Below are 19,386 nucleotides of genomic sequence, written 5' to 3' on the forward strand. Positions count from 1 at the left end.
GAGGTTAAGTGAAAAAAAAAAAAAAAAGCCAAGTTTCAGAATAAAATAGAATGTATCATTTACTTTCAAAAGCCTAACAGCTATTAGAGTACATTATAAGGTTACATTAAAAGGTCTTGGAACATAACCAGTTTTAGTGGATAGCCCCTGGGAAGAGGAAAAAGGATTGGGACTGTGGTAGTTCAGAGGGTTTATGCATAGTGTTTGAAGTTTAGAAAGAAAGGAAGGAAAGAAAAAAGAAGTAAACCTAGTGGCAACTGAATTGAAGAAAAAAAAAAATTTCCCCTCAAAATACGAATAGCCAGCACTATATGGATCCTACATTTGGTGGCTGGTGCTGCTCAGTATATTATAGGTATTATGACCTCAATAAAAATAGGTAATAAAATGCCATTATTGTTTTTTGTAATCCTCACTATAATCCTATAAAATAGGTATTATGATTTCTATTTTTCAGATAAAGAAGTTGAAGCACAGAGGTTAAATGACTTTCCCAAGGTCAAAATATGAGAACAGGGGTGCCTGGGTGGCTCAGTCAGCTGAGCATCCACTCTTGGTCTTGGCTCAAGTCATGATCTCAGGATTGTGAAATAGAGCCACTGCCACCCCCTTGGGCCCTATGCTCAGCAGAGAGAGATTCTCTCTCTTTCTGTCCTCCCCCCACTTGTACAAAAATTCATGCTCTCAAATAAATCTTTTTAAAAAAAACAAAGATAAGGACAGAGTCAAGGCTTAAAAAATTTAAAGTAGCCCAAACTTAAAGATAACCTTTTGAATGAATACTCAAAATGAAAAATCTTATTTCTTACATCAGAAGGCAGACAGATCTTTTAACCACCACCACACAACTGGCAACAGCTTTGTGGGCTACTGTGCCTGTCATCTTGGTCTTGGACAGTCCTTCCCATATACCATGTGCTCTAGCTCTGCCGACTGACTCAGGTGCCTCCACACAATTCACTCTTCTGCCTCTTTCTGCTTTGATATCCTTTCATCCATTCTGGTCTACCTACTGAACACTTACTGATCCTTAAATGTAACCTCTCCGGTAAGACTTCGCAGACTCGTTCAGTTTTTGTGCCTCTATCTTACCTCCAAATTAATTTGTATGCATCTAAAGCCAGGTCTTTTTTTTTTTTTTTTTTTTTTTGCCAGGTCTTTTTTTAAATTAATATATAATGTACTATTAATTTCAGAGGTAGAGGTCAGTGATTCATCAGTCTTATATAACACCCAGTGCTCATTACATCACGTAATGCCCTCCTTAATGTCCATCACCCAGTTACCCTGTCCCCCAACCTCCTTCCCCTCTAGCCACCCTCAGTTTGTGTCCTATGATAAAAAAGTCTCTTATGGTTTATCTCCCTCTCTGATTTTGTCTTGTTTTATTTTTCTTTCTCTTCCCCAATGATCCTGTTTTATTCCTTAAATTCTACATATGAGTGAGACCATGGTATTTGTCTTTCTGACTTATTTAACTTAGCATAATAGTTACATCCACATCATTGCAAATGGCAGGATTTCACTTTCTGATGGCTGAGTAGTATTCCACTGTATACATATACCACACCACCTTTATCCATTCATCTGTTGACGGACATCTGGGCTCTTTCCATAGTTTGGCTATTGTAGACACTGCTGCTATAAACATTAGGGTGCAAGCGCTCCTTTGGATCATTACATTTGTATCTTTGGGGCAAATCCCTAGTAGTGCAAATTGCTGGGTCATAGGGTAGCTCTATTTTCAACTCTCTGAGGAAACTCCATTCTATTTTTCAGAGTTATAGCCAGGTCTTTCAATCACTGTATTTCTATGAGCATTTATCCAACAATAGCAAGCTCAATAAATTTATATCTATCTACTTATTAAAAATCTCAAAGATATCCAGCAAAGCCCAATCATATGAAGCAATGTGACATTCATCCAAATTTGTGATCTTTTAAGATTTTTTTTTAAGCAAATAGTATAATTTTGAGTTTTTCTTGTTCTATAGTATTTGGGAAAGAGCTGTGAGTTTGGAGTAGAGAATAAGTTTGGGTTTGGCCTAAAAAATAAAAAGTCAAACAGCTCAAAACCTACCACTAATTATCAGATTTCTCTATATGTAAAAGTGTTCCAAACAGACTATCAAGTATCTCTTCTTTCAGAGTGTGTCCAAGTGAGAGGCAGAAGGCAAATATCCTAGTTAGGAAATACCTGTTTCTCAAGGATTCAATTACTAGGCTTTTACTGGGCACCCAAGTGCCCAGAAGTCATAAAGGCTACTGGCAGATACAGATGTGTTACAGGAATACAGAAGAGAAAGAGGTGAGGATAATTCTGGATGATGAGACTGGGACTTATTTGGGGCTAAGAAAAGAGAGGTGCTATTCTCTATTTTCTAATTTTCTTAAGCATACATTTTGAGTATAAAGAAATAGTGAAACACTATACAACAGTTAAGAAATAAGGTGGCTCAGTTGGTTAAGTGTCTGACTTCAGCTCAGATCATGATCAGGTTCCTAGGATCAAGCCCCACACTGAGCTCCTTGCTCAGCAGGAAGACTGCCTCTCCCTCTTTCACTCCCTCTGCCCCTACCTCCACTTGTGCCCTATAATAAATAAATAAAATCTTAGAAAATAAGAAATTTTTAAAAAGGGATGCCTGAGTGGCTGAGCGTCTGCCTTCAGCTCAGGTCATGATCCCAGGGGCCAGGGATAGAGTCCTGCGTCGGACTCCCTATGGGGAGCTGCTTCTCCCTCTGCCTATGTCTCTGCCTCTCTCACTCTCTGTCTCTGATGAATAAATAACTAAAATCTTAAAAAAAAAGAAAGTACAGAAGTACTCACCTAATAATCTAGACACTTAGTACAAAAAAAACCCCAATGTGTATAGTATGCTATCATTTGTGTTTAAAAGCAAAAGGTAAGGAAACAAACATTATATGCTTTTAGCTTGGGTTATCGAACTCAGGAAGATTGCACAACAATGGTTCCTTCTTGGAAACTATCAACAACAATGGTTCCTTCTTGGAAATGGAATTAGGGAATGGGTTAGAAAGGGAAGAAGACATTTCACTATATAGTTTTTATTTAATCTCAATTTTTTTTACAAGATTATTTTACTTTTCAAAACACTGTAAAGCTTGAAAAAAGGAAAACTAAACAAATAAGACAAAAATACTAAAGAATTAACCCATCAATTAGTCCTACTCACCATTGAAGTCTATATTCATTCTAATGTATATAGGAAAGCAGCTGAATATACAGCTTAACTGCCTACAACCAAACTTCTTGTTTCACCTCTGAACACATCTGCTTTCTTTAACCAGTCTTTGGAAATGTTATTATTAAAGGCTCTGAGCCCCTTACCATAGTAAGCCTTTTGTTTATAGCTCCGCCTCATTTATAGCTCCAATGTGTTGAAGCTTTACAAAAGAGGGGCTTATAATCTTTTAAAGCTGTTGTGCCTCCCTGGGAAGGTCTGAGGCTAGTGATGATAGCTGCTGTCATTAGTGAATGAGCTCCCTCACTAGCAGAGGCTGGGGCCAGATGAACTACTCAAGGGAGCACTCCCTCACAACTGGAGTTTCATCACTAGAGCAACTAGGTCAGTGAATGTTAACTCCTCTGACACCATTAAATTTTCAATCATTTCAGACTGAAAGTTTACTTAATGTTTTTTAAGAATACACATCTTAAAGGCAAGACTTTACAAGGATTTTGCTACCAAAATTGTAAGAAACTAGCCTAAAGTAATTACCAGAAGTCTGATGAGTAGTACCTTTGATTCCATGCTTGGTTCCTTCCCTTTTTTGACTGGCTTACTCTCTCTAGCCTAATTACTACTGACATAATTATTTATGATGTCCAGCATCTCTTTTTCAGGTGATAACTGCTGGGGTGGCAAAGAAATAAACCAACCCGGTAGGAGGTAACTTCTCACTCAAGGAGATTGTCCGTGGATCTCAAGAGTATGGCTGGTTTCCTCTTGTACTCAAAACAGGGACAGTTCTAATTATACTCCTCATTAATTAATCATCAGTTTTCATACTAAAAGAAACACCCCAAATGTATAGAAAGGAGATATGGAGAGAGGGGAGAAATGAAGGGGGAGGGGAACCCACCACCACCAATGACACAACAAAAAACTGCTATAAGGCACCTTCCAATCACAAGTCCTAGAAGGAGCAAATAATGAATTGAAATTCATCCTTGTGATAAAGAAAAGAACATCTGAATATCTACAAATAACTTATTGCTGGTTGCCTGCAGTCTCTTACCAGTGAGAGAGAAGTATCTTCTAAAATAAGTTCTTCAAGTTTAAGTGCAATTAGATGTGTTTCAAGCCCTTTAATATGATCCACAACGTTGGAAATTAAAGTCTGAAGCCCAGTAACATAGTCCTGGAAACTGGTGAAGACAGGTGGCTAGAAAAAAGATTTTTAAAAAGATGAAAGATTATCAAAACATATTTCCTTTGCTTACATCTCATAAGCTATATTAACCTCATACTATAGTATTACTTAATGCTATTAAGTAATACTATAAGCTATTAATGCTATTAATAGTAACCGAGATGGATACAGTTTTAGATATTATGAAAGTCTCTCAAACCAAGGTAAATTTAACTGCCACCAAATAATGCAAACTCAGCAACAATGACAAGCATTTTTTTAAATGAGGTTTATTCACTCTGAGGAACTATAGATGGAAATATCCTATTTACTCAACTTCAGGCTGAGAATCTTCTGGAACACTACATATGAGACAAACCAAAATTTCATTTCTTCTCTATGTATTTTTGAGATTTCCTCTAATGTTAATAACAGAAATAGAGTTTTCTAAGTTCCAAAAGAAAAAATAATGGATAACAACAGTTACAAAAAATCTGAAAAACAATAGTTAAGGGGACTTGCCCTGATATATATTAGAGTATATTATAAAGTTACATAAAATCCAGACAGTACTGGTATAGAAGTGAACTGATAAAAAGTGAAAGGAAACAAGTTCCAAGATAAACCAAAGAATATAAGGGAATTTAAGGGTGCCATCTCAAAACAATGGTTTTCAAAAATAAAACAAGACAATATCAGGGAGATCAGGGAGGAAGACAAATCACAAGAGACTCTCAATCATAGGATATAAACTGAGGGTTGCTGGAAGTGGAGAGGGTGGGTAGGAGGATGGGATAACTAAGTAATGGACAGGGGATCCCTGGGTGGCTCAGCGGTTTGGTGCCTGCCTTTGGCCCAGGGCGCGATCCTGGAGTCCCAGGATCAAGTCCCGCATCGGGCTCCCAGCATGGAGTCTGTTTCTCCCTCTGCCTGTGTCTCTGCCTCAATCTGTGTGTCTATCATAAATAAATAAATAAATAAATAAATAAATAAATAAATAAATAAATAAATGAATGAATGAATTATCTATCTTAAAAAAGAAACTAGGTAATGGACATTAAGGAGGGCATGTAATGTAATGAGCACTGGGTGTTGTATAAGATTGATGAATCACAGACTGCAACCTCTGAAACAAATAATACATTATGTTAATTATTTGAATTTAAATAAAATGTTGAAAATATGAAAAATTTAAAAGTAAAAAAAGAACAAAACCTCAACGGTTTCCAGTGGATGAATGGTACTGAGATAACTAGGTAGACATTTGAAAATATAAAATAGGGGCACCTGGCTGGCTCAGTCAGTAGAGCATGAAACTCTTGATCTTGGGGTCATGAGTTCAAGCCTCATCTTGGGTGTAGAGATTACTTTAAAATATATATATTTTTTAATTTACTTATTTGAGAGAGAGAGCAAGCATGAGTGTGGGGGATAGGAGCAGGAGAAAATCTCAAGCAGACTCCTTGCTGCTCAAGGAGTCCAATAACCCATGAGATCATGACTTGAGCTGAAACCAAGAATCAGATGCTTAGCTGACTAAGCCACCCAGGTTCCCAAAGTAAAATCTTTAAAAAAATAAATAAATAAGATAAAAAATAACCGAAATAAATTCCAAATAGAGTAAATACTAAGTTTAAAAAATCCACCAAAGCTCCAGAAGAAAATTTAGATAATGGCTTGTGTAATAAATTGAAAAGGCCTTCCTAAACATTACACCAAGCTAAGAACCATTTTTAAAAAATAATGGGGGATGCCTGGGTGGCTCAGCATTTGAGCGTCTGCCTTGGGCTCAGGGCGTGATCCCGGAGTTCCAGGATCAAGTCCCACATCAGGCTTCCTGCATAGAGCCTGCTTCTCCCTCTGCCTGTATCTCTGCTTCTCTCTCTCTCTCTCATGAATAAATAAAATCTTAAAAAATAAATAAATAAATAAATAAATAAATAAATAAATAAATAAGATGATCGAGGGTGGGGTGTTGGTGGTGTATGGGTCTGTCAGCAGTTAAGCATCTGCCTTCAGCTCAGGTCATGATCCCAGGGTCCTAGGATTGAGTCCCGCATCAGGCTCCCTGCTCCACATGGAGCTGCTTCTCCCTCTGCCCCTCCTCCCACTTGTTTTCTTTCTTCTAATAAATAAATAAAATCTTTTTTAAAAACATTAAAAAAATTTTTAATTACGTTGACAAAAAATTACTTAAGTTAAAAGACAAATGAAAAACTGAAAAAAATTGCATCATACGGGATACAGAATTAATAATAACAAAATTAAGAGCCCAAAGCTTAAAATATTTTAATAGGAAAAATATTACTACCACAACAAGAAACTTGGGCAAAGATATGAACAGAAAATATATCAAAGACCCAGCAGGTGCCTGGGTGGCTCAGTTGGTTAAGCGTCTGCCTTCAGCTCAGGTTATGATCCCAGGTCCTGGGAGACAGAGTCTTGCATGGGACTCCCTGCTCAGCAGGGAATCTGCTGCTTCTTCTGCCTCTTCCTGCTGCTCATGCTCGTTCTCTTTCTCTCACAAAAATAAAATCTTTAAAAACAAACAAAACACAAAGAAATCCTAGCAATATATGACACAATTTAAAAATCAGACAAACACAAGAAACCTGCCCAATCTGTTAGGCTAACTTTTGACTAAAAAAATCTCCCTGGAAGGTTCAATATCAATCAATTTTTTTTAACAACTTTTTTTTTTAAGTAAACTCTACCCCTAATGTGGGGATTGAACCCATGCTCGCCTTAGGCCCAGGCTGTGATCCGGGAGACCCGGGATCAAGTCCCATATCAGGCTTCCTGCATGCAGCCTGCTTCTTCCTCTGCCTGTGTCTCTGCCTCTCTCCTCTGTATGTCTCCCATTAATAAATAAATAAAATCTTAAAAAGAAAATGGTTTAAAAAAAAAACTAGTAGTGTGAATGATACAATGATGTAATTCCAAAACTCTTAGTATCTATTGTAAAACAAGTGAATATACTGATGTTGTAGGGAACCAGGGTTCAAACTAAAACAAAACAAAACAAAAAAAAGCTACAAACTGGAAAGAGGGAAGGAAAAGAAGGAAGAACACTGTGATATTGGTATCAGTAAGAATTATTTATTCTGTGTGTTTGCATGTGTAAATAAATTTCCTGTCTCCTTTCACTGACATAAACCTGAAATCCCAATACCAATTAGTATACCTAACATCTAGATCTTGGTTTTGAAATGCCACCAGGGCTCCTTGGAAATAAGTTCTCAGTTCAGCTGAATAGGAACAAAGTGGTTGGAGCAGTTTTGCTATTCCACAAAATAAGGGCTCAAAAGCTGATAACCTGTTAGAGGACAGGAACAAGCTTAGAGATGCTTTCATTAGCCAAATCTGAGCATGCAAAACAGAATAATGATAATGGATTAGAAAGGAAATTTTAAAAAGAATGATACTTAAATAGGGAGTAATATTTAAAAACCATATATACAAATATATATATGAATGGGGTGAGACAGCTCCATTTTACAGAAAAATGCCATCTAGTAAATGAGGAAGGACTGCCAGATTTTTTTTTTTTTAAGATTTTGTTTATTTATTAGAGACAGAGAGAGAGAGAGAGAGAGAGAGAGAGAGAGGCAGAGACACAGGCAGAGGGAGAAGCAGGCTCCGTGCAGAGAGCCTGATGTGGGACTCAATCCCGGGTCTCCAAGATCATGCCCCAGGCTGAAGGCAGCGCTAAACCACTAAGCCACCGGGGCTGCCCGACTGCCAGGATTTTTAAAACTCACCAATGTGGAACCATCAGTGTACTAAATGATTTATGCAAATCAGACTTAACAGTGGATATTAAAACCAGCAAGCGAAAGGCTGGTAGGGAACAGGATATTCAGTCTCAAAGCATCGTCCTACAGAGCACTTATAATTACAAGGGGGAAGGCACCTTCACAATGAAGAAATCCAGACACTTCCTCTATCAAATAATTAAATCTACAAGGACCTATAATGGGACAAAACAACCTTAGTACCTCCTGATTTAATTTGCTAAAATAGACACAGCATTTATATTTAACCTAAACCCAAGGTAATTAGTCAAATCTAGACTGTAATACTATGCTACCAAAAACTGAGCTAGACTCTTCAATAGTAAGTACAAAAGGCTAAGAAGTATTTAAGATTAATGGAGGGTAAAAAGACAAGAAAACTAAAAGCCACGTCAGATCCTTATTAGGGTTTAAGTATTTTGAAAAAGGCTATAATAAAGGACACAATTGGGATAACTGGGGAAATCTGAATGTGGACATTATAATATTATTGTATCAGTATTAAATGTCTGGACTGTGAAAATTTCTTGAGTATTGTGGTTTTGTAGGCGACTGCCCTATTCTATCCTGTTAAGCATCACAAAGTCTGTACTTTTCTTTCAAACAGTTCAACAAACAAGGGGGGTAGATAGGATGAGAGAGTAAGATAAAGCAGATGGAGCCAAGTGGTATTAACAAGTGGCAAGTCTAGTAAGGATATTTGGGTGTCATCATGCTAGCCTTTCAACTTTTCTATAGGCGTGTCATTTAAAAGCAAAAACAAGCTGGACAGAGAAAATGAATGTACACAGGACTCTAAGTTTCTTATAATATGCAGGAAAACTGAAAAGAAAAAGCAGCATGCAGCCAGGTTGTGTTTTCCCTATTATTACCATGATGATGCTGGTTTCTTTTTTCTTCTTTTTCTTTTTCTGTAAATTTAATTTGTATGGTCGCAGGACACTCTCACAGTAACTGGACACCCAAAGGATAATAGAAATAGTCTGAAAGAGGAAAAATCGCAAATTCATCAATAAGGATTATATTCAAGACATCTAGCAGGAACAGTTAAGGTTATGGATTAAATTCTTGCTGATAGTTCTGTGCAAATCCCTTCGAATTCTCCTCTAGTTCTCCACTACAGATTAGAGAGTTTAGATTAATTTCTACGATTACCATGCTGATTCTGAAGACCTTCATTTGAATACTGCTCAGAATACTAAGATTGCTTCAATCTTTATCCTCCCTTCTAGCTCTCCTAGCCCTAAAGGCATCCTCCACCTCAGCCCAGTTTCCTTTCACTCAAGTGAGAGGTCCAAATTCCTAGGCATGGAATCCAAAAGTTATTTATAATATGCCTCTCCCCACCCACCTCCCAGCCCATTAAGATATTACCTCACCACAAATCTTAACTTAAATATTAACAGAGAGGGATCCTGGGGGGATCAGTCAGTTAAGCATCCAACTCTTGATTTTAGCTCAGGTCCTGATCTCAGAGTCATGGGACAGAGTGCCCCATTAGGCTCTGTGTTCAGCACATAGTCTGCTTGTTCTTCTTTCTCTACTCCTGCACCTGCACTCTTTATCTCGAAGATAAATAAATAAAAGCTTTAAACAAAAAAAAAAGATTCTCTTTCCCTCTGCCCCTCCCCACCGTCCCCCATGTTCTCTCTCTCTCTCTCTCTCTCACACACACACACACACACACACACACACACACACACACAGAAATCTCCCCAACTGGTCAGCACATTCCCTCCTTCAAGTTAGGTGTTTACACCTATGCTTCTCCTCTGCTACAGAGTGTGCATGGACATACTGAGCAATTATGGCTGATTTATTCAGAGTCTTAGACACTTACACTGTATCAGTCACCAGAACAGACTAGGAGGGGAAGAAAAGTAAATAAACATGTGACAAAAATAAGACAATGGATTATGAGTGTTTGCAATCCTCCTCTTCCCTCTGGTTAAAAAAGAGGAGAAAGTTTTGCTGAATAAGTGCCCAGATTCTCCTTCATAATGCAGAATCTTAGTAATTAGTGAATAGCAACAACAAATTTATTTTTTTTAAGATTTTATTTATTTATTCATGACAGACACAGAGAGAGAGGCAGAGACATAAGCAGGCTCCATGCAAGAAGCCTGATGTGGGACTCAATCCTAGTACTCCGGGATCACACCCTAAGCAAAAGGCATATGCTCAACCGCTGAGCCACTTAGGCGTCCCTAGTAACAACAAATTTAAAAAACTGGTGGAATTAACTTAAAACGTAATAGTTGAGTGAAAAAGGAAAATGAACAGAGAACAGATACATTTAGAGTGAATCTAAGGAATTTTTCAAAGATAAAGAAATTGCAAGTTTTATTCATTATGAACAAAACTTTCTTGGTATGCTTGGAAGGAACACCTTCAAAAATGATTTAAATTGCTTTTCAGTTAACAAAAGGTGGGGGATTAAAATAAAGGTATAAGGTGCCTTTTACCTGTTTATTTTTTAAAAATTATCTTTCACTCAATTAAGGAAAACCAAGTTTTCCAGGAAGAGAACAAAGACATACCTCAACAAAGAAGACTAGGTTCTCTAAAAGAGCAGGGCGTGTTTTCAAGTTACCATCTTTAACTTCTAAGAGGTCACCTTTACATCTACTGAAGACATCTGAAAATAGGAAAGTATTTTATTGTTTTATTTGGCTTTTGTTTCAACACTATTTTTAGGAATACAATGTATGCTCCAATAAAGAATAAGCAAATATAAAAGCTTAAGCCAGAAAGCTTCCCCCACCACAATGAACCAAACAAAGGATATCTATTTTAAGCTTTTTTTTAAAAAAGATTTTATTTTTAAGTTATCTCTATCTGTAAGATGGGGCTCAAATTCACAACCCCAAGATCAAGAGTTGTAGGCTCTACTGACTGAGCCAGCCAGGAGCCCCTATTTTAAGCTCTTTAAAAAGCCATGTAACTAAGGCTCTGCTGTCTTCAAAATATAAAAGGTGGCCTCATAAATGATATATTCTAGAGTCTAAACCCCAGCTAGCTGTTCCACAGATAGGTCATTGTCACAATAAAATTAAGACTTCAAATGAATGATTTAGAAGAATGTGTGCTATTATGGACTAAAAGACCAAAGTACATGATAGAAATTAACCTTCATAATAAATACCATGTTTTATTCTCAAACTCTTGATCTTTTCATTATTCTTCATTTGGGTAATAAAATAAAAAAACCATTTAGGCTATTTTTCCCCCTATTTAGGCTCTTGAAAATAAAGACCCTTATAGATTTTACATGCATTTATGTACCCTTTTACCAAACAATTCCATTGCCAGGAATTTAATCCCAAGAAGTACTCAAATAAGTACCCAAACACTTATGTCCCAAGATGTTCATTTCAGCTTTATTATAGAGTTTATAAATAACTCAAGTACATAATATATCATGTACTCCATGGGGCAATACATAAATAAACTTAGTACACTGATATAATACTGTGTAATATTATATGTAACTGACATGGTAAGTGCCCAAGACAACAGAAAAGTAAAATAAAAAAGTATGTTTAAAAAATAAAAAAAATAAAATCACTACAATATATTTCCACATACACACATATGACTGTTTAGGGTCCTTCTATGAGTATAGACTCCAAAAGTGTTACTTACCTTTTAAGTAAAGTACTTACTGTCCTCTGGGGGAAATGAGGCTAGGAAAGGGAGAAACACCATACCCACTTGTGTACTGTTTTATAGTAGGTTGTCTACTACTTTTGTAATCAACACTTTTTAAAGTTAAAGACAAGTCTTTCAAAATACCCAAAGTATGCATTATTTTCAAGTTGTTTGCAACTCCTTCAAGTTTCTACTAAAAAATGAGTTCCTAATTAGATAAAATACGGGGGTCCATAGTTAGAATGCTTACCTTTTAATTGTTCTAGTAAAGACTTAAGACAATTCTCTACTCGCTCCTGGATTTCCACTGTATCCTCTAAAATCGAAAAAAAAAAAAAGAAAAAGAAAAAGAAAAGAAAAAGAAAAAACAGCAGCAAGATCAACACCCGCAAGCCATTCATGGGCAAGGACATTTTCTTTACTCTTAAGACTCACAGGCATCAAATTCCATCATTGAGGGACAAAGAAAAAGATAAAAGAAAGGAAAAGAAAGGCATTAATTACCTTTCTCTCAAAAGTAATACCTACAATTTTCTAGGAAGACTTAAAATCTAAGTGCTTCAAATAATCTCAAAGACAGAATCTACAAACCTTAAGATCTGAAGGGGAAAGAGGGTCTATGGAATATGCATGATTCTCACTGGGTTAGGAAAAAACTCTTCTCCACAAAGTTTAGTAAAGAATTCAATCCGAAATCCAACAATACTTCAACAAATTAAGGATTTCTTCAATTTTTGGACCTAACAAGTGATTTTAAATAGGGAAAAGACTTAAATTTGTAAAATATTACTTTGTAACCTATGAATGTACATACATTCATGTTAAGTTAGACACTTCCAGAACAGCTTCCACCTCCTCACAATCATCCAAATATGCGAGGACTTAAATATTTTGTTACATTTACTAAGTTTTCAAAGACAAAGACCTAAGTAAACATATTCATGCAAATGTATACTTACCTAAACCACTGGTATCCAGCTCATAAATATCACTAACAAGATAAAAAGAACTGGTCTGACACTGTGAACAGCCAGAACTAAAGAATCCAGCCATTCTAGTAGGAACAGGACCAAGGAAAGGATACTGAAAAAAAAAAGGGGGGGGGGGGGGTAATGTCCTTTAAATCCATCTAAATTTATACAAAGCAAGAAAACAGAGGACTATAACTACTGGATAAAGTCTATCTCAGTGACTAGGTTGCAAACCACGGATCAAATTAACAACTAAATCATTATGGTGAAACAAATTCTGTATTAATTTGTTCACAGCTATTAAAAATACACCATTACAAATAAAGCTATTTTGCTTTTCCTCACTATCTAGTTTGGATAGTGAGGAAGCCTCTTTAATTCCCAAGCCTATAAAATCAAGTTTTTTCCTAGGTACCACAAACTGGGACAAAATACTGCTCTTTACTATTCATCCACACCAAATTCCTATTTTTAAAAAGACAGCCCTGGATTATTGCACCTTTGATGACAAATACATATTGATGATACCTGAACTTCCTTCTCAATAAATCGCTTTCCCATATCCATGGCCACTTCCAACTGTTGAAGAAGTAAACGAAGAATATCAATCCGGGAGGACACGCCATTCTCAGTGGTCTTTTCTGAGTTCCTTGGCTCTACAGGGTGGTTCAGACTTGGAAGTCCACTGATCAGCCTCAATGTTAAGGAACGGATTCTTAACCACATGGTCTCCTCCTCCAAGGAAAGTTTCTTATGTTCTTCAGAAACATCCCTTAAAAAGAAATATCCCCAAACCATTCACTTTATTCAGTGTGTTGCCTTTACATCTTTCAAGGTTTACTTTCATCAGTCAAGGTCCCATTGAATGGTTCCAGTGCTCATCTCCTAGCTGAAGGATAAACCCAATCACCCAAGTTCCCATTTCAGGATCAGTAAAATGGGGAATGACAACCTATCTAACAAGTCATTTTTCTGCTTCAGTGAGACATCTGATAACAACAAAATATACATCATGTATTTTCAAAGAAATATAGGATATAAAAAATTCAAATGACAAAAAACTGAAAAACAAAAATGTGCCCTAGTAATCAAACACCTGCAATAGTAACAAGTTTGGTATTAATCCTTTCAGACTCTTACAAATGTAAAATACAGACTCTTACAATACAAACGTACAACATAAAAATATTTATATAATTTGACATATTTTAAACAAATAAAATGGGTTCACAATACACTATTTTGCAAATGACATCTTTTTTGACAGTGTGTAGAAAAGAGTTAACATAGCAAGACTGAGGTTATTATTCTTCAAGGGACAGCTTTTAAGGTTGAGCTTTAGCTGATGTCTACGAACTTGGGACTTGAAACATTCCCTAAATGATGAAGAGTAGCTCACTGTACCTAGACTGTTTGTACAAACCATATGGTCTATGGTGAGCACCTGCTTTCTTTCTGGGAGTTTGGAACATTGGCACATGATGGACAAGGGATGCCTACGTAACCAGCTGGTAAAAACCTTGGGCACCAAATCTCGAATGGCTTCTCCAGGTAGAAACGCTACACATGCATCACTGCATTTTTTGCCGCTAAACAGAGGAGCACAGAAGGTAAAGAGTACTGGAAGTCTGTGCATGGAGTTTTCCATATTGTCTTTTTTTTTTTTTCCCCTTGCTGATCCTGTCATTTGTCCTTCTGTTTTGTTTTTTAGATTTTTATTTATTTATTCATGAGAGGCAGAGACACAGGCAGAGGGAGAAGCAGGCTCTATGCAGAGAGCCCGATATGGGACTCGATCCTGGGTCTCCAGGATCACGCCCTGGGCTGAAGGCGGCGCAAAACCGCTGAGCCACCCAGGCTGCCCCGTCCTTTTGTTATAATAAACTTTAGCTGTGAAGACAACTATAGGCTAAGTTTTAAATCCTAGCAAATCACTGAATATAGTCTTGGCAATCCTCAAATCACAATGCAGCTGACCTTTGAACACACTGATGTGAACTGCATGGGTCCACTTATGCAGATTTTTAAAAAAATAAATACAGTATAGTACTATAAATGTACTTTCTCTTCCTTATAATTATTTTTAGATATTTTATTTATTTATTCATGAGAGACACACAGAGAGAGGCAGAGACACAGGCAGAGGGAGAAGCAGGATCCATGCAGGGAGCCTGATGTGGGACTTGATCCTGGAACTTCAGGATCACACCCTGAGCCAAAGGCAGATGCTCAACAGCTGAGCCACCCAGGAATCTCTCTTCCTTATAATTTTCTTAATAATATTTTCTTTCTCTAGCTTACTTTAAAGTAAGTGTACATTTATCCTGTATAGGATATAATATACTGGTATATAAAATATGTGCTGACCAACTGATCATGTTGTAGGCAACACTTCCAGTCAACAGAATGATTTAACTCCCCAGTTAAGTCTCTGGGGAGTTAAAAGTTACACATGGATTTTTAACTGTGCAAGGGGGTTAGCAACCCAATCCTACATGTTCAAGGGTCAACTGTATATTCAGAATTACCTCATATACACAGGTCTGCGTGCCTATGCACTTACTTCCTTTGATTATACTTTCCTAAAAGTGAATCTACTGAATTAACTGGGATAAGGGATTTTCAATCTTAATACAGATTACTAAAATTCCCCACAGGAAGATTACATAAAGTTATATCTCCATGTCAATGCACAACAACCTTTTCCCCCACAATCTCACTGACCACAAGTAAATCTTTTTTATCTTTGTATAATGGTTTTTTAAAAAAAATCACTATAAGGTACATTTCTTTGAATTTCTTAAGTCCAACTTGGTTTTTCGTTATCTTATTATTGAATTAAGAGTTCTCCCTGTACGTGAAAGATATTAATATATATGAAGAAAATTACTAATTTACCTTTAGAACTTGTTAACAAATTTATTTCTATATAAAAGGCTAATATTTACAGAGACCAAATCCTCTGTTTACAGGTTTGACGTAATGCTAAGAAAGGTTTGCCCTAACCATTCTAAAATATTTTTTAGGGGTGTCTGGATGGCACAGTCAGTTAAGCGTGGGACTCTTGATTTCAGTTCAGGTTGTGATCTCAAGGTTGTAAAATCAAGCCCCAAACAGGGCTTTGTGCTGAGTGTGGAGCCTACTTAGGTTTCACGCTCTTCCTCTCCTACTACCCCCTCCTACCATACCCCTAACCATGTTCTCTCTTGCTAAATAAATAAATTTTAATTTTCTTGTAGAATTTCTAAAGAGTTTTAGCATGTAACCTTTAATCCAACTAGAATCTCTTTTCATGTATGCTATGAGGGGAAATCTAATTTTTAGATTAGCAAGCAATCCAACATATGAGTGAGATTCATTTTCTTCCTTTGGCTTACCTATACCTTCTTATCCCTACAACAACCATGTTACTGTATTTGTGCAAAAAAGAGATTTCTTGGTGGGGTAACTCTTAGATGCATCCTAATTCTTCAAAAATAAATGTTTAGGGTTTAATTCCAGTAACCTGTCTTTTGGATCCCAGCTGAAGAAAACATTTAAGTCTCTGTTGTCTCGCAAGGCTTCCCATGGAATGTCATCTTCTTCTGGCCGAAGATTCATTGACTTTATACTTTCTGCTAAACTGGTTGATCTATGATATAGAAAATTTGCTTATGTGTTATTTCAATAGTAAAACAGCCATGAAAACATATTAGCGACAACTTTGTTTAACTAGAAAGAAAAGAGGAAGAAGGATTAACTATTATGAAGTAAAGGTGCACAAAAGATGACACAGAACCAAGCCTGTATCATATTAGCCTGCTACAGAGCAAGAGAAAGTGCCTGAAAGCCCAACTAAAATAAAGTGGATCAACATTAATTCCTGAAATCCCATGTTTATAGGGGAAGGGAAACCCTTTAAACACCACAGACCTTGGGGTGATAACCACGGTCTGGGTGGCAGCTTGTGTACAGAACTCATGGTGCTTGCAGCACCCAATCATTCCCCACAATATGCCCTGGGTTACTTCCCCTTTCTTCTCTGTTCCCACCAACTTCTCCCCCCAGCCATTTTTCCTTAGCTTCGGCCTGCTAATATCACCCATGAGCCCATTAATGGCTCTCAGGATCTGATCTAATCCCTTAGTTCTTTATAGGTCTTGTGCAATACTTACATATTTGCTTCAAGTAGAAGGTCTAACAACATCCGTTCAGTACGGACTTGCGCAAAATGAAGAGAATTATTCAACCTGTTCCTAAAAGCGATAAATTCTGGGATCTTCTCAAATGCACCATATTTGTAAGCTTGAATAATATATTCTGAGGTCTGGGAAGGAAAGACATCACCTCCGTATAAATATTTCACAGATCAGGCAATGAAGGCAAACTTTGCCAGGCAAAACAAAATACTCAAAACTAAAATTAAGATGTGAATTCTAATCTTTAAAGGTCATCAAGTAGTATTATCAGCCTTTAAAAACATTATTTTTCTTGTTATACCAGAATTATGTGTTCTTTACCAATACTACTACTAGGACTAGTACTACTACTACTATTAGTATTACTACCACCCAGCTGCTCCTACCACCACAGAGACTTTCTCTTAGCAGTTATGTCTTTCAATTCAGTAGGACTGGAGGTTTTGTTATACCACATCAGTCAAAAATTTGGTTAGTGCCATTGTGGAAGGGATATTACTCCATGTTTTTCTGCATCTAAGATAAACTGTTTTATACAAACGTTCCAAAAACACCAGAATAATATAACCACCCCACCACCAACCCAAATAAAAGTCACCCTCCTTCAGAGAAAAGATAGGCTGCTCCTTGGTTTTGTTTATTTCTGAGTACTATGTATCACAAACATAGGGCATATATGCATTACATCGGGATAGAAGGCAACAAACAAAAGACCCTTAAGAATTCATCAGAATCCATCCTGAGGACAGAAAGACTGCAAGAACCAGGTTTCTTGTCCATCCAAACTACGTAAGACCTATGCCAGAAAATTCCATGAACAAGTGAAGGGAACACTCATCACATGCGCTTTAATTTTAGATTAATACATATGTACAGATGAAATGTTGTGAACAGAGGCAAGAAAAAGAATTCTCAACAGAAATTCTGGCACAATAGAAGAAAATCTCGGGGAAGAACATTTCATGCGTGTGGGCCTATGCCATCAGGATCAGAAGTCAGGAGGGTATCCTTTTGGGCCAAGGAAAATGTTAAGCTCAAAGTGGATGTTTGCCCCAAAGATCCTTTCTAGGAAAGCCAGTCTTTTTACATAGCCTCAGTCAGCACTGCCCCCATCTCCATTATGACTGAATAATTTGCCCAGTAGGAAAATAGGCCAATAGTCAACAACATACCCTCTGATACACAGCCTCGCAGGGTTCATTTCAGGCCGCGGGATTGCGCCACGGGCGCTAATTCAACTGCATTCGATGCGGCTTTTAAACCCCATGGGACACCTCGGCGAGCTGTTTGCCTGCAGTATCTGGAGAAATTAAAGACGGACGGACACAAGAAAATTAAAAAGATTACTTGTGATCCTGCAGGTTTAAAGAAGGACTATCCAAAAAAGCTCAAGTGCACCTTCTAGTCTGATTAAAGGACAGTGATATGCCCCATCAAGAAGAGGCCAGGATACTCTAAACACACCTGCCTATCCAATGGCCTCTTGACTTAGAAAAAGCTTAATATCAGCCCTTGCAACAGAAACTTACAGCTTGAAAAAAAAATCAGCTGCTTAGGAACATAATGCTCCAGCAATTAATCAGGATTAAAATAGTACTTCTGGGGATTCCAGTCAAATTTATTAATGACAGTTCCAAAATAATGCTGATTAAAGGAAAGAATACAGCTTTACAAAGTACAGAGGCAGTTTTAATTTCTGAGTGGTCCATGGAACACCACTTTTGAAAAAAAGGCAATGGCTTAAAAAAAAAAAAAAAGAAAAACAAGGGGCAATAGAAAGAGAATGTAGTCCTTTAACAAACTGAGACGGTAACTGTAGCTCTCTGGCTTCTGTTTTTAAGATAGTCCTCCTTTAATGCTGCAGCAAAGTACCACTGCAGAGCTAGAAAAAGGGCCTGGGCATCTTGTATTAAGACCGAGCACAAGAGAGGTCTACGGTTTGAAGAGACAACCCCTATTGGAACTGCAGGCAAAATTGGAAGCCATAGGCCCTTTAAAAACTTTTGAACATCAGAGAATGTTGTCCGTACCTATTTCTACTCATATATGCACCAATGAGGCTAGTTATATCCCATATGGATTCCTGAAATGAACCCTGGTCACTGTAAAAATTAGCAAAATAGATAGACATCAAACCCTGAGTGATAGTCTTCACAATACCTAAAACAGACAGACTTTTAAATGGAAAACTATTTTTAAAGTACAAACACAAAGGTAACTTTTGGAGATAAGAAAATCTGGCTCAGTCTCATATTGCAAAAATCTATTTCAGAGTAAGATGACAGCAACAAATGATGATCTTTCCAGAAAGCAAATCCCTGTGTAGATCTTCCAAATATAACTTTCAATCCCATAGCACAAAGCCTTACAAAGCAGAACACTGGATTTTCCAGTTAAGGAGTAAAGTGTTCTTTC

General features: G+C 37.1%; 1 protein-coding gene across 1 annotated transcript in view; it reads right to left on the minus strand.

Annotated features, from left to right (window-relative positions):
- NAA25 (N-alpha-acetyltransferase 25, NatB auxiliary subunit) overlaps positions 1 to 19,386 on the minus strand; it is a 78,345-nt gene that overhangs the window by 3,803 nt on the left and 55,156 nt on the right. Inside the window, exons 16-23 of the mRNA XM_077875676.1 lie at positions 16,948 to 17,099; positions 16,299 to 16,424; positions 13,322 to 13,565; positions 12,782 to 12,905; positions 12,073 to 12,138; positions 10,712 to 10,809; positions 9,044 to 9,154; positions 4,264 to 4,410 (exon numbers count right to left, since the gene is read on the minus strand). Coding sequence (XP_077731802.1) covers positions 4,264 to 4,410; positions 9,044 to 9,154; positions 10,712 to 10,809; positions 12,073 to 12,138; positions 12,782 to 12,905; positions 13,322 to 13,565; positions 16,299 to 16,424; positions 16,948 to 17,099 — 1,068 coding nt within the window. The remainder of the gene's footprint in view (positions 1 to 4,263; positions 4,411 to 9,043; positions 9,155 to 10,711; positions 10,810 to 12,072; positions 12,139 to 12,781; positions 12,906 to 13,321; positions 13,566 to 16,298; positions 16,425 to 16,947; positions 17,100 to 19,386) is intronic.

The sequence above is a fragment of the Canis aureus genome, chromosome 27, assembly GCF_053574225.1.
Source record: "Canis aureus isolate CA01 chromosome 27, VMU_Caureus_v.1.0, whole genome shotgun sequence".
Taxonomy (NCBI): Eukaryota; Metazoa; Chordata; class Mammalia; order Carnivora; family Canidae; genus Canis; species Canis aureus.